Consider the following 14,546-nt stretch of genomic DNA (forward strand, 5'->3'; position numbering starts at 1 on the left):
CAAATAGAAACTAAATAAAAACACTGCTACTAAGGGCTCGTTCACACCAGCCCCAATGCAATGACAAGGCTATTTGCCTTATGTTCTATTGCTTAAATTGTGCTGAAACAAAACAAATAGGACATGTTACATTTTTGTGCAGCATGTTCCAAGGCACTGTAATCCATAACAACCTTTTTAAAAAGGGCAAAGAGCAAGTGACCCTTCTGACCCCAAAAGACATATGGGAAACCCCAGAGGCAGGGGGAGCTAGCATGTAACCTCAGGGGTGGGATTGTGAAGCAATGTGAACAGATGGATGCCAGTCACATTAAAATGCAAGCAAAGTATTTATTTACTTTAGCTCAACACTCCTGGGAGAGAGGGTTAGGGCACAGAATAAACATGGACTTGGTAACCCCAGAAAAGAGAGACAATAAACACTTACAACCTTTAAAGAGAACGTACAAGCTAACCCAAAACTCTGTGAAATCAGCTCCTGACTGTAAGATACTGAATGGTCAAGCTACCGACACCTTGTGGAGAAATCATCATACTTCAGTCAAGGACCAAGTATCTGCCCAGCTTCTCAAGCACATCATCTAGACTAAGGTCCCTTCATGGTATCTCAATCCCCTGGTTCAGCATGCTCAGCCTCAAAGCCAGACCTCTGTCCAAGCAGGATTATCAGACCTAAAACTGCATCCCTCTGCCAGGCAGGCCCAAGGGAAGACTAACTTACTAAGGCCATTAACAAATATTTATACCCTCTCCCAGAGTGAAGTACTGGCAATAAACCTCCTACTGGTTTGCCAAAGAGATATACATATTCTTAACTCTGTTTATTGCAGCCTCGGACACACTATTGTCTGGGATACTCCCCAGCATAAGACAGAAGAAAACAAAATCTAGAGCCTAGGAGAGACTCAAGAAAGACTAACTATCAATCAGACTAAGGCTGATTACAGCCTGGCAACCTCTAAATTCATATAGACACTCCTGCTTAGCACTGGGAAGTATTTTAGGAAAGCTTCACAGCGCGCATGCACAACGTACACCCATGTTATGCACACCCTAATGCACACCCACTGGTGTAAATGACCCCAAAAGTTATAATATGGTGCTTTTTTGTTTTACTTATGATCACATTAGTACATTGTCTAAAGAAAGCAATATACATTTGTCAAAATGTTGACTAAGACTTCTCCAATCTCCACCCCTCTTCAGTCAGTATAATATATACCATCTAAGCATATCATCTTTCTGTCAAATATGGTGCCGCTATGATGTCACAACAACATAGCCGAAAGTGTTCCCTTCTAAGACAGCTGTCACCAGGACATTTGCCCTCAGTGGATCATGTCCCATTATCTCTTGTTCTGTGGACAACCTAAACATTTTGGATTTCTCCTGACATTCGGTCTCAATGACAATAGTCATCAGGACAAATATAAAGCTATATGTTGCCAGTGTAGAGGCAAACAACAATATTAACTTGAGAGGGGGGTTTAACCTTTCTCTATTCAATCCAAAACTTAAAACAATGTTTTGCCTTTATATACACGTTAAACCTCACCCTAAAAAAACAAAAATCTGGCAACACACATTACAATTTGTTTGTACAATATACTTTATATCTACAGCGTAAGACACTAAATAGTGCAAGGGCCTTCTTAAATATTCTGTGCATATTTATAGCCATTAGGGCAGGCCCACATGTGTCATAGTTGTTAGGAGATCTAAAGAAAATTGTACAGTCAGATTATAAGGTGTAATGTCACCTTTACACTTTAAAGTGGAACTCCAGGAATTTAAAAAAGTTAACCCCCCCACTGCAAGGGTTAACTGCTCATTTTGGTCTAGGAGCTAAAAAAACCTCAACTGATCCTCGACCCCGCCTGACTGCTAGACCGATTCCTGCAGCCTCTTCTCTGGTGGGCCCTGGTTGCCTAAGTCCTGCTGATGTCATCTTGTGTAATGCAGTCCATTTACCTGCATCAGATGTGAAGACACCAAGGGACATACCACAGCAGGAGCAGAGGGGGAGAGAGAGGTGAGCTCTCATGGTCACAGGACCAATGATTAGGTGAGTATATCTTCTGTATTCCTGTACCTAGAAAACAAAATGAGCAGTTAACCACTGCAGTGTCGTGGTAGCCCCACTTCAACGGTTAACTTTTTACATTCCTGCAGTTCTGCTTTAAACAAAACTAAAGGTTGCTGATGGGGACTGGCTCTTGCCACATTTTGCAAGTATGCCCTTCCCCAGTGATGGCAGGTCCAAGCTTAAAGTCTCCTCTACGCTCCCCACTGTTAGATCTTTCTTGGTGCTTCTTCTAGTTCCTGCATCATTCCTCTTCAGCCATTTAACTGCTGTTGATGATGTACACAGATGTTAAATGCCTCCTGGTATTCCCAGGAGTGTACACTGCACTGTGTCTGTGCTGTGTAGTGTACATAGATATTTAGAAGGTGCTACAAACATGTGGAAAATAGGTGTTTTTTTTGCCAAAAGAGACTTTGCATGATAGTCTTTGTACACTCTCCTTCAGATTTACCAAAATTATGTAATGTGAGGGCCTATTAAATTATCCAATCAATTTGTGCCCGATCCGACAGGTTATTGCACTATACAGTATATGTTTTGGTAGATCTAGGAGATTATACAGTCAGATTGTAACATGAGTGGAAAACTTCACTGCTAGCAATTCTTCATTGTGTGACTTTAGTTTTGCTTTAACCAGATTCATAAAATGAATACTTGCCTTCAGATTGATTTATAATTACAAACAGATCAAACACACTGGTATAGTGTAATATATTTAAGAAACTTGATTAGTTAAAGACTCACTGTCATGGAGAAAGGTGTTGCGCCCCCCCCCCCCCCACCCATGTGACAGTTGCTGGATCTGAATTATGACATCCACCTGGATAAGGTCTGAAACCATCCAACACTGGAGCTTAGTCAGGATTGGCTCCCCAGAAGACACTGTCAATGTGCCCTAAATGTGCAGGTGACAGTATCTCTATATGTGAGTTAAAAGCACTCACAGAAGTAGACAGTAACATTTCTGTGCAGCATTTTCACGTGTACTTTGATGGCATGCAGCATCCCTTGCAGCCCTGTGTGGTTAATGAACAATCTGTCAACAGTTGACAAAGAACTGAAACCTCTTTTGATAATCTTTCCACAAATAAGTGTAAGTTGTCACTTGGACCCACTAAAGTAGGGGGTGCATAGTCTGACTAATTTTATGGTTTAGATGAGTGTTATGCTCTTTCTAAAGCTGGTGGTAAATGACATGAGTTGGCTAATTTAAAATATCTAACAAGACTTTTATGCGATATTTGGTGCATCAAATGTTTGTCTTTGTAAAATATTTATGTATTGAATGTTACAGTGCACATTTGAAATAGAGTAGCTTACTGTAGTATATGTTAAGGTTGATGCAAGCTTGTTCTTTTTATTCATTGGGCTGTATTTTAAAGGAAGAAAAAAATGTTTGCTATCGATTTAGGATGTCTTTCCAGAGTATGATTTACCAAGATGAACCATTCTTTCATGCAAACATGCCTGAGGGAGAAGGCTCACAGATGATGCTAGATACAGTTCAATCAATGGACAAATTAAACTTAATTCTATCTGTTTCCTCTTGCTGAAGGTATCTGCTTAGTGCCTTAAATAATCTTTCAATATCAACGCTACAGCTCACCTTCCCTATTTTTTAACAAGAACACTAAGCTGATGTTGAAATAGAAACATCCTATATTTAGTTAATGGGAAGCTAATGCAATTTATTTGCTAACCTGGGCATCATATTTAATTTCCAGTTGATATGATCAATAATATATTGATTTCTTTTGACTCTGAAGGAAAGTATATATACAATCAAAGGTCATCAGAGAGCTGCCTTTTAAAATACATTTTGCAGCCACTGAAAAACCTATTACTACAATTGGTTTTCCTTTCTTTCTCAAATGATTGACAGGCTGCAAAAGTATCCGCCGATGGAGAACAAACTGGGAAAGATGCAGAAAGGACAAACGAGAGGGCAAAGCAACTCAAAGATTTTGTGAAGGATACCCTGCAGGCAGCAGAAGGTAAGATTGTTGGTGTTTTATACAAGGGAAAAACTATCATTTCAAAATATGCAGTTGTAAGAAAATGTAAGAAAATCTTTTTCAAGTGTTTTGCACTTCATTAGCGTATGTTTAAATCTGGCATATCCAGGGGATATGTGGATTTTTGCAGACCAAACCATGGGAATCTAGTCACTAAAAGGCATACAAAAATTTTTTGTTTTTGAAAGTATTTATGTACAAGGTGTCATCTCTAGCTGCAGTTGTTAGATTTCTGCGTGAAATTAGGGCTATGTTTATCAATATCAGTTTTGATCACTTTAAACCTCCACTTTCCACAACGATATTACAAATGAGTAATAAAGAGCAGGGTATAATTACATACCTATAAGGAGAAAACATTGTTGTTCTGTGTTGTTGGTTTTAGGTTGTGTTATCTGTACCAATGTCTCTTGACCCTTTTTTGACTTCCATATACAGCTATTAACAGGACAAACATATAAAAAAATCACTTTCAGCACTGCACAAAATGCAGCCTAAAACAAACTGTTTAAATACTGTTTTTGGTGTATGTGCACTATTCCTTACTTTTTCTGTGGAAAATATACACTTTAATGGGATTTTTGGGGGCTGAAAAGCTAAATGCTCTGCGTGTTTTTGAAAAAGCAGCCTACAACATTTTTAAATACTGTTTATGGAGCCTACAAAATGTGTTATTTTTACTGTAAAATATAAACACTTTATTATTTAGATGTATGAGCTGAAAAGCTGCATATGGTATTGTAGGGATGAGCTCCATGTTTGAGTCAAACAACTAGTTTGCTAGTTTGTGTGTTCGGTGAATACATGAACTATCAAGGCGTTCAGCGGGCTGTTCGCACGGTGCCTTGTGAGAGCCCTGATTGGGTAAAGCAATGCACCTGACCACAGGTCAGGTGCAAGACTTTTCCCAATCATGGCACAGTGCACTGTAAGAGCCATGATTGGGCAAAGTAAACATGACTTTGCCCAATCATGGCTCATAGCTAAGTCCCAGCCCCACACTATATAAGGCTGCGTGCACCGCTATGTAGTGTGTTTCTGGAGTTAAAGATAGATTGTAGTGTAGTACAGTGTAATGTAGAGAAAGATAACTGGTGTCAGTGATTTATACAGAATGTTAGTGCTATATACAGTACTCTGTACTGTATATAGTATTATTGTCTGTGCTGTCTGTGCTGTTTCTTTTTTTGTTCTGTTTGTGTCAGTGGCATCACTGGTGTTCCTTCTTCTGCACCACTAATGTTCCCTTTTTTTTTTCTTTTTACATTTTTTAAATTTTTATTTTTTTCAGCAGCAGGTTCTTTTGCTGCCTCATTGCTGTTCCCCCTTCCGTGCCACAGGTGTTCCCCCTTCTGCATCACCGGTGTTCCATTTTCTTACAAAATTATTTTTACTTCTTTTGCTGCATCATTGATGTTCCCCCTTCTGCATCGCAGGTGTTCTGTTTGTTAATTTTGTTTTCATAATAATCCATTGTACCAACAGTTTATAGTGCACCAAGCACCACATTCGATAAAGTATTGCACCCAAGCACCAATTTCCCATCCCTCATTCTCGAATACATTTTTATAAAAAGCCCCACATCATGTATGAATGGCCAACAAGGATACAGGTGTGTGACATCAGCATATAATTAGATTTTTTTATGGCAGGGCCCATTCCTGCGCCCATCAAGAGTAACTGTGAGTGGTTACAGTGTGGAGGCACCAACACCAAAGGCCCACTTTTTCCACACCTGTGTGGCAGGTATATATCATTTGAACTGTTAGAGCAGGGTCCAATCCTGCACTCGGCAAGAGTAATTCTGAAGGGTTACGGTGTGAAAGCACCGCCAACAGTGAAGGCCCAATTTTAAAGCACCTTTTGTAACTTTCATCCAACATCTGCAAAAGAGGCACCAGAATTTATCACAAAAATCTCTAACCTTGTTCCGAGTGTCCTAACATTTTACCTCTTCATACAGACTGCCTCCCCAAGCAGTTGTTTACAAGATTAAAGGAAAACCAATTACCGGCAATTTAAATGTAATTTTTTCTTTATAAATGTCAGCTTTGCTGCAGCAGGTTCTATACATCGTACAGATGTGCCACTTTACAGGCAGTTTAAGGGGACCCCCTAGGCACGATATTTAAAGGAATTTTTCATTTTTATTGTTTCACTTCAAGCAATGTTAAAATCACTGCTCCTTGATACATGTCCCCCAGGGCAGTACCCGAATCCCTAATACCCTTTTTATGGCCATTAACTTGCATATAAGTGTTCAAAATGGGTACATTTGATTTTATAAGTTCTGGTCCCAGAGTTTTTTATTGAGTTCTAAGTTTGAGTTGGAACTTTTTCCATGATCTAATGTTCTAGTTAGAACCGTACTCAGGTGTGTTCAGCCCATCACTAATTGTATGTCATTTTACAAATGCAGTTTACAACAGCATGTTAAAATACTGTTTATGAAGTCTATACGATATGTCTCTTTTTTTCTGTAAAATATAAACAGAGTTATTCACAAAAGGGTGAAGATTTTAGAGAAGTGAACAATCTAGGACAATATAGTTGATTTGGAAAGAGCCTCTAATTCAGCTTACTTTCCAGTTCTGCTATTTTGGCCTAGATTGTTCCCTTCTCCTGTCTTTTCCAAACTCTTCACTCTTTTGTGAAAAACCCTTACGGTGATAAGGGGATTTTTGGACTGAAAATCTGTATGATATGTGTCCTTTTCAAAATGCAGCCTAATCTAACTCTTTCATTGCTCACTGTGGAATCTGCTCAACGCTTCCAGCCATTGTCTCTGATAAATGATAAATAATGTCACTAAAGGAGCGCTTAGATAGATAGGAGGTGAACCATAAGAGAGCAGAGTCATGCAGGCAAAGCGAGTGGAGTTTTTTGAGGAGGAGCAGGTGGTCAACCGTGTCAAAAGCAGCAGAAAGGTCTAATAGCAAGAGTAAGTAATAGTGGCCATTGTTTTTAGCAGTTAGTAAGTCATTAGTGAGTTGTAGGAGGGCAGTTTCAATGGATTGTAGGGGGCGAAAGCCAGACTTTAAGGGGTTGAGAAGGTTGTTATCAGTGAGGTGGTGGCTCAGGCGGCCGTAGATAAGGCATTCTAGTAGTTTGGAGGTGAATGGGAGTAAGGAGATTGGTCTGAGTTAGTTGATGTTAGTTGGCTCCAGTGAGGGTTTCTGGGTATTGGAGTGACACGTGCATGCTTTAGAGGGGAGGGAAAGATGCCAGTAGAGAGGGGATAGAGCAAGAGGGTGACATAAGTAATGTTGAATATGCTGTCATTGACGCTGTGTGTGAGAACTGTACATTTCTGTAACACTACATGCAGCCTAAAGGCATCTCCCAAGCATGTAATATGTTCTCCCCACTAAACAGCATATTTTAAAAACTATTTTTGCATTGGTGCATGTCTCCAATGGCAGTGCCCAGCTCCTCATGCTCTTTGTTTGACAATTGATTGCCAATTAGCCTTGAAAATGGCCAGCATTGATTTTCAAGACTCTCTTCCAATTGACTTCAGTGCGGTTTGGGTCAAATGTCACAATTTCTGGAATTAATAATGAGTTTGATGACTGGCCCACAAAATAAACCCAGGAAGATTTACTCATCCCTGGATTAAATGGTTTTGATTGTATAAAGGTGACAATTTAATTGTCCTTACTTGAAAAACTTTACCTACATTCTAGAAAAATACACTTGCTGTTGGTTCTAAATGAATAGTGTGTTTTCCCCCAAATACTATATTAACATCTACAGATATTGAAGATACATGAACATAAATACTTCACATTAAGATCTGCTCAAGAACAAAAATATATTAAAATATCTTTTTATCCACCCTGGCAACATCAACATTTTATAAATCCAAATAACTTCTTTTGACTTAAAAATTAATGTTTATAATCTGGTTTTGAAAACATATTTGCATACTTGGAACTGCACATTTTATATTGGCTGTTTTAGTTCGAAGAACTTCACATAGGCTGTTAAGGAGAATTTAATTTGCGTACTTTTTGAGACTTGTTTTCAGGTACAGCCACATAAAGCATGAAATAGATTAGAAAGCATTTCCCTGAACTTCTGAAAATACCTATTACAGTGGAGCTATTATATTACTCAATATCCTAAGAGCTTTAAGCAGCCTTAGCTTAAGCAGTCGATCCTGGCAGTCAATCCTGGCATCTTTAACTCAATTCAAGGATTTGGCTTTCAAGGCAAGATCAAAGAAACAGAGCACAGATTTGGATTTCAGTGAAGTCCTGAAATAAGCTTCAGACAAAGATGTGTAGTTTAATCTATTTCTAAACTGATAAGCTTTTTAAACACATTGTTTTAGGACGATGTATGTGCTTCACTGGTCACATTGTAGAACACTTTATACAATGCAGAAATAACATTTAGTTGTATAATGGACTGTATGGCTGATCAATACTCTGAGTAAACCCATTTAGTTTGTACTTGCTCTGTTCATTAGGAACAACATTAAAATATACTATAATTGTATTGTGTCTTACAAATTATGTCTACAATTTCTTTTATTATATGTGTACTTCATGTACCAATCCCAATCATCTGAGAAACCTAATTTTGTTAGAGGTTGAAATGAACAATTTTAAACCAAAACATAAAATTCTTAAGATAAAGCTACACTGGCCTCTACCCATGGTAGTTTTGTTTTCCACAAGGACACATTTCTGAGCATTTTGACCAACTTACATTAACGCCCAGCTCCAGGTTTTTATTGTTTTTTTTTGTTTCAGTGAGGAAGATATTAGGTTACATTTCAATCCCCATTTAGGAGACTTCCCCACACTTTCTGTTCTAATACCCATCCCATATACATGTAGTGACAGGAAATCTACCCAATAGGAACACAAACAACAGTAAAAAACTGACATAGGTTCTAATCCTTCACTTTATTAAAAACATAGTTTAATTACTGTATATATTTCTGCTATATTCTGTTCTGACATTCATCAGATAGACAAAATAATTTGAAGAAATCTACCACAGTGGAAAACAAATAGAAAAAAAAATGTTGAGTGTTTCTAACCTTTCTCCACCCTGTCCAAAATAAGAATATGGGTTAACCCAACAATCTGAGTTCTTCAGGGCCCTACCTTGAAACACCATATGTTGCAATTATATTCACTGCCATAGATGGGGCGTGGCTACGATGTGAAGCTGACCACACGTGCCTGGTGGAGCTCCGCTGCTTCCAACGCAAATATCCTGATATTTCTCCTGCCTGACGTGATTTCAGTGCCCGACTTGTCCCCCATCCTGTGCAGGACTTACCCGGGATCAGATTTATGTCCGCTAAATCTCGTTGGCGGGCCGCAGCTCTTTGGAGATCCGCTCGCAAAGCGAAGGGCCCAGGCGTGGGATCAGCTGGCGCCATCTTGGCCTCGCCGGCTTCCGTCCCTGCGTCTCCTATACAGCGGCTGGACATGGAGGAAGGTGGCGTGGAGGGGGTGAGTGCTACCTAGCCGCAGACAGGACCCAACTACACCGGTCCCAGCCGGACTGGGGACTTCGGCCATACTGGCGGCGATCGAGGGTTGCCAAGTCACCCTCACCGCTAAAATTGATCATTTGGCGGCAGAGTGCACTCTGATCCGCCATGATCTGGATAAGATCCGTACCTGCATCACAGTCGCAGAAACCAGGGTGTCAGATGTGGAAGACACAGTGCATGGACATACTGCTACACTTACTGAACTGCAGCGCACTGTCCATCTCCTGGCTGCCAAAGTTGATGATGCCGAAAACCGCATGAGGAGGAACAACGTGCGCATTGTTGGGATGCCGGAGGGTGAAGAGGGTGCAGACCCGGTGAAGTTTGCTGAGGACTTATTTAAGAGGGTCCTGGGGCTGGATGAGCTGCCCCCTACTTTCGTGGTTGAACGTTGCCCACCGAGTTCCCACGGGTAGGGCACCGTCGGGGGCCCCTCCGCGTCCATTTCTGGCTCGCCTCCTGAACTACAGGGACAGGGATAAGATCATGGCTGCTGCTCGTAGATGCCCTGATGTGAGCTGTGGTAACGCGCAACTTCGCTTTTTCCCTGATTTCTCCGCAGAGATACAGAAGAAAAGAAGATCTTTTGTTGAGATTCGGCGCAGACTCCGGGAGAAAGGAATTAAATATGGCATGTATTATCCGAGTAGGTTGCGGATCCAGCACTCGGGCACGGTCCATTTCTTTGACACCCCAGTACAGGCGGGAGATTGGCTGGATACCATACGGTGAACCGGGCCTTTGGTTTTTCATGAGAGCTACATTGGAGTACTCATATTGGGGGTGCCCTGTTTGGCTACTGTTGCTGCTTCTTCCCATCCTACCTACCTGATGTATGCTATAGGGAGACCCCTGAGCTGGGGATGGGATCCACAGATTCTTCATTCCGAGAACCATTGGAATGTTACGCCACTGATGCCTTGGCCCTATGTAACAGGCCTAATGTTTCATGGGAGGCAGCGGACTCTCCACCAAGTTACACACGGACTTCGGTTGCCCTCTTTGTTGGTTACTTTTTGATTTTCGCTTTTGGAACTGGGACACTTCTTACTGGGGGTGCTCTGACAATTGGTAGGGAGTTTTTGGGTACAAGCTCCTAGTTGTTCCGTTACTTTTATTACTGGTAAGCAAGGGGTTCAGTTTTGGTGTTATAGGAGGGGGGGATGTTACATGGGGGATGCTATGCCATTTATGTGTTTTGAACGGCAGATTACCACTGATTGTCCTGTATCTCACTGGATCGGGGTCCCTATTGTTCTCTCCTGGATCACATATATACATAGAATCTTTATATGGGGGAACGCCTTAATATCCTTTCATGGAATGTGAGGGGTCTCAACGATAAATTTAAACGTTCTATGATCCTGAATTATCTGAAACAGCAGAGACCACATATTATCCTTTTACAGGAAACCCACTTAACGGGCAGCAAAATTTTGTCGTTGAGACGCCCTTGGATCCAGAAAACGTTCCATGCTACGTATTCAGTATATGCCAGAGGAGTGTCTATTTTGATCAGCAGATCCCTCCTATGCTCCATTATCCATACCATAGTAGATCCTGGGGGCCGATTCCTTATTTTGGTCATGAATATCCATGCGATGCAGTTTGCTATTGTAAATGTATATGTACCACCACCGTTCAATGTGCAGATATTATATACAGTTTTCCATAAACTTGCTGCCTATCTTCCGATACCAGTTCCTTTAGCGGGAGACTTCAACAACATTTTAGACCCCTTCCTGGACTCCTCTAACGTAGCCAGGCCTGCTGGGATGGATCTTGTATCCTGGGCGGACACGGCTGGGTTGGAGGAAGTCTGGAGGTGGAAAAACCTTGTCCTGTTCCTCTCGGATGCTGGACCCTCCTTACGAGTGGTGTTAGAGGTGCTTGAGAATTTTGCTGTGTTCTCGGGGTTGCGGGTGAACTGGTCAAAATCCCATATTCTGCCATTAGGCCCCTGGACACGCTTACAGGTGGACCAGGCTCTCCCTCTACAGTGGGTTGACAGGCTTACCTACCTGGGGGTCACCATCACTGCCCATGTCGGGGACTATTATACCTTGAATGTCCTTCCATCACTCCTTACCACTAAGCGCAGGTTGGATGCGTGGATGCATTTGCCATTGACTCTAATTGGACGCACTAATCTTATTAAAATGAAGATACTCCCGGTCCTGCTTTACTTCTTGCGGAACTCTCCTATACATATACCCAATGCTTTTTTTAAAAAGATGCATCAACTGTTCTCCTCCTTTGTGTGGAATAACAAGACTCCGCGGGTTAAGCTCAGTCTCCTCCAGGAGCCCTGGACCCAGGCGGGTTTGGCACTGCCCAACCTTAAAAAATACTATCTAGCTGGGCAGATGGTGGTGGATCATCGTTGGCTAACCGCGGACGATAGTGATGCGGCGGTAGTGACGGAGGCAGCATCAGTCGGGTCATACGCAGCCTTGAGCGGGCTTGTATATAGGGGGTGGGGGCGCCATACCCTATGACAGTTTCCATGACAGCAACTCTCAGGGCATGGGATGAAGTGCGCAAAATACTGTATCCTGAAAATACTGATATATCGCCACATACCCCGTTATGGAATAACCCGAAATTGCGACACTTTATGGTTATCCCATACTTCCACATTTGGCCGGAGAGGGGAATAAAGACCGTGGGGGATATAACTTTGACCGGTTCACTGGCATCTTTCGCAGAACTCCAGGGGAAGTTTAACCTTCCGAACAATTTCCTGTTTAGATACTTTCAAATACGGCATGCTTACCGGACACAAATGGGGGGATCTCACTGCACCCTTACCGTCTCGCCTTTGGAATCACTCCTTCGGCGAGAGGGTATAAAAAAGCCCTTATCGCTGGTGTACCAGACCCTGTCAGCTACAGCGGGTGTCCATAAACTTCCTTGCAGACTGAAATGGGTAGAAGATGTACCGGACCTCTCGGATGATGCCTGGGAGGAGGTGTGGGATTACCCCTTTTCTCACTTCGTATCGGTTCGAGACCGTCTCATACAATTTAAAATCCTCCATATAGTGTATTACACGCCTGCACATGTGGGGGGGAGGGGTGGGGAGTTGGGTTGGAATGTTTTGTGTAATAATAATAGTGTTTAAGTATGTGCCCCCACTTTGGTGGGTGATGTTTGTACCTTTTATATGCATATTTTAAAATTAATAAAAAGTACTTTTCAAAAAAAACATATTCACTGCCATAAATCTATGTCACCCAAAATATCATATATGACATCATTTCTAGAGGAACATGAAGCAAAAACCTAAGGAGGAAGAATACCTGCTGGACAGGAAGTGTCATAAATAATGTATCACTTCCAGAAGTGAAGCCCAGACAGGAAGAACAGACTTTCATGATGTACAGGAAGTGACATAAATAACGTGTCACTTCCAGAAATGAACCCCACTTGCTGAATGCAAAAAACAAAAAGGAAATAAAATTGCAATGAAGTTGCAATAAACAAAAGCCCTATGGGCACAAACCAGAAGTTCCGTAAACCATGTTGACCCCCATGATACCTTCATTAAAACATGGCCCCTCCCAGTCTGTAGGAAAATCTCATTAACTAATACCTCCACCCAGTGGACAATTATAGTAAAGCAGACTATCAATCTATAATATAGGAAAATCATTTCATTCATGTAAACCTGATGTTTTTGTCCACTGAATGTAAATGCTTAATAAAAGCTTGTACTTCAATTTTTATTATTTTGACCCATGAATCATCCATGTACCAGAACCAATGACTTGGTGTTGTTTCCCTGAATGAGTTCAATGCTCCCCTCTTCACCTCCTCCATGTACACACTAGCTACGTACAATGCAAGACAGTGGTCATCTTGTTGCACCACCATTTTTTCTGTTTGTAGGAGTAATCATAGTTCTTGAAATAGGTGGTGTTGAAACAAAAGTCCAGAAATGAATATATTTAGTTTTGTTTGGCTGTCAAGAGTCTTATCTCATTTTATATGTTTCCTTACAGTGTCAAAACATTCTGCAGTTGGTATACAAGTAAAAAGGGATGTGAAATCATAAGACACCATTATCTCATTTTCTTTTCTGTCTCTAACTTCAAGCCACACCTTTAGCTATGTACATTGAAGGATTAACACCTGCTGCAGCCTGCTTACATGAGGGATAAGATTATGTTTGTGGAAAATCAACATCTGCCTTGATAAATGCCATGTGTTTGTATTAAGGTGACTGAGTTAGCTATGTGGATATAAATGCTGGGGTGTATTCCTGACACGTATTACAACTGAAGAAGCTCTTAGATAAGCTGGAAAATGTTTTCAACATTACAAAATAAGTCCATTTATATGGGGCAAACCACTATTAGCCCTAGAACAATTGTTTTCATTTAGACCATTCCCTTTCTGTATGATTCTGCTGCTGTGGTACTCCTGTAGTAGGTAGATCTATCTATCTATGTTTACCATAATTCTTTTAAGGAAGTTTAGGGAAGTCAGCAGGGTTACCTTAAGTAAATGTAAACTCAGTCACAGAAATCTCATACAGTCTTTCATGTAGTTTCAAAAGTCATGTTTGATCTTTTTAAATCTACGGCTTTCATTGAAGTAATACCTAGTAATCCTGCACTAAAGTTATTTGCTCAGGCACATCCGGTTGTGGGATTACAGCACTTTGTCCTTGTCTCTGAAATGCTCTCCTGCATTGTAACCATGTCAAATTGCTCTTCCAGTAGAGACAGTAAACTAGCATACTGATGCTTATTGCATAGTTAAGTTCTGTCGATGTGACTGTTAGAAATACCTTGAGCAATACCAAGCAGGCAAAGCTGGAGCACATGGCATGTAGACAGAAAGTGTCTGTACAGAGGCTGGAGGAGATCACTTGCACAGAGATACAAAGAAGAATTTAAAAAAAAAGTGAAAATAATATTTT

At 41.1% G+C, this 14,546-nt stretch overlaps 1 protein-coding gene across 1 annotated transcript in view; it reads left to right on the forward strand.

The window, feature by feature from the left end:
• LAMA2 (laminin subunit alpha 2) overlaps positions 1 to 14,546 on the forward strand; it is a 646,095-nt gene that overhangs the window by 467,413 nt on the left and 164,136 nt on the right. Inside the window, exon 35 of the mRNA XM_018556291.1 lies at positions 3,969 to 4,080. Coding sequence (XP_018411793.1) covers positions 3,969 to 4,080 — 112 coding nt within the window. The remainder of the gene's footprint in view (positions 1 to 3,968; positions 4,081 to 14,546) is intronic.

The sequence above is a fragment of the Nanorana parkeri genome, unplaced genomic scaffold, assembly GCF_000935625.1.
Source record: "Nanorana parkeri isolate BGI_ZX_2015 unplaced genomic scaffold, ASM93562v1 scaffold232, whole genome shotgun sequence".
In the NCBI taxonomy this organism is placed as follows: domain Eukaryota; kingdom Metazoa; phylum Chordata; class Amphibia; order Anura; family Dicroglossidae; genus Nanorana; species Nanorana parkeri.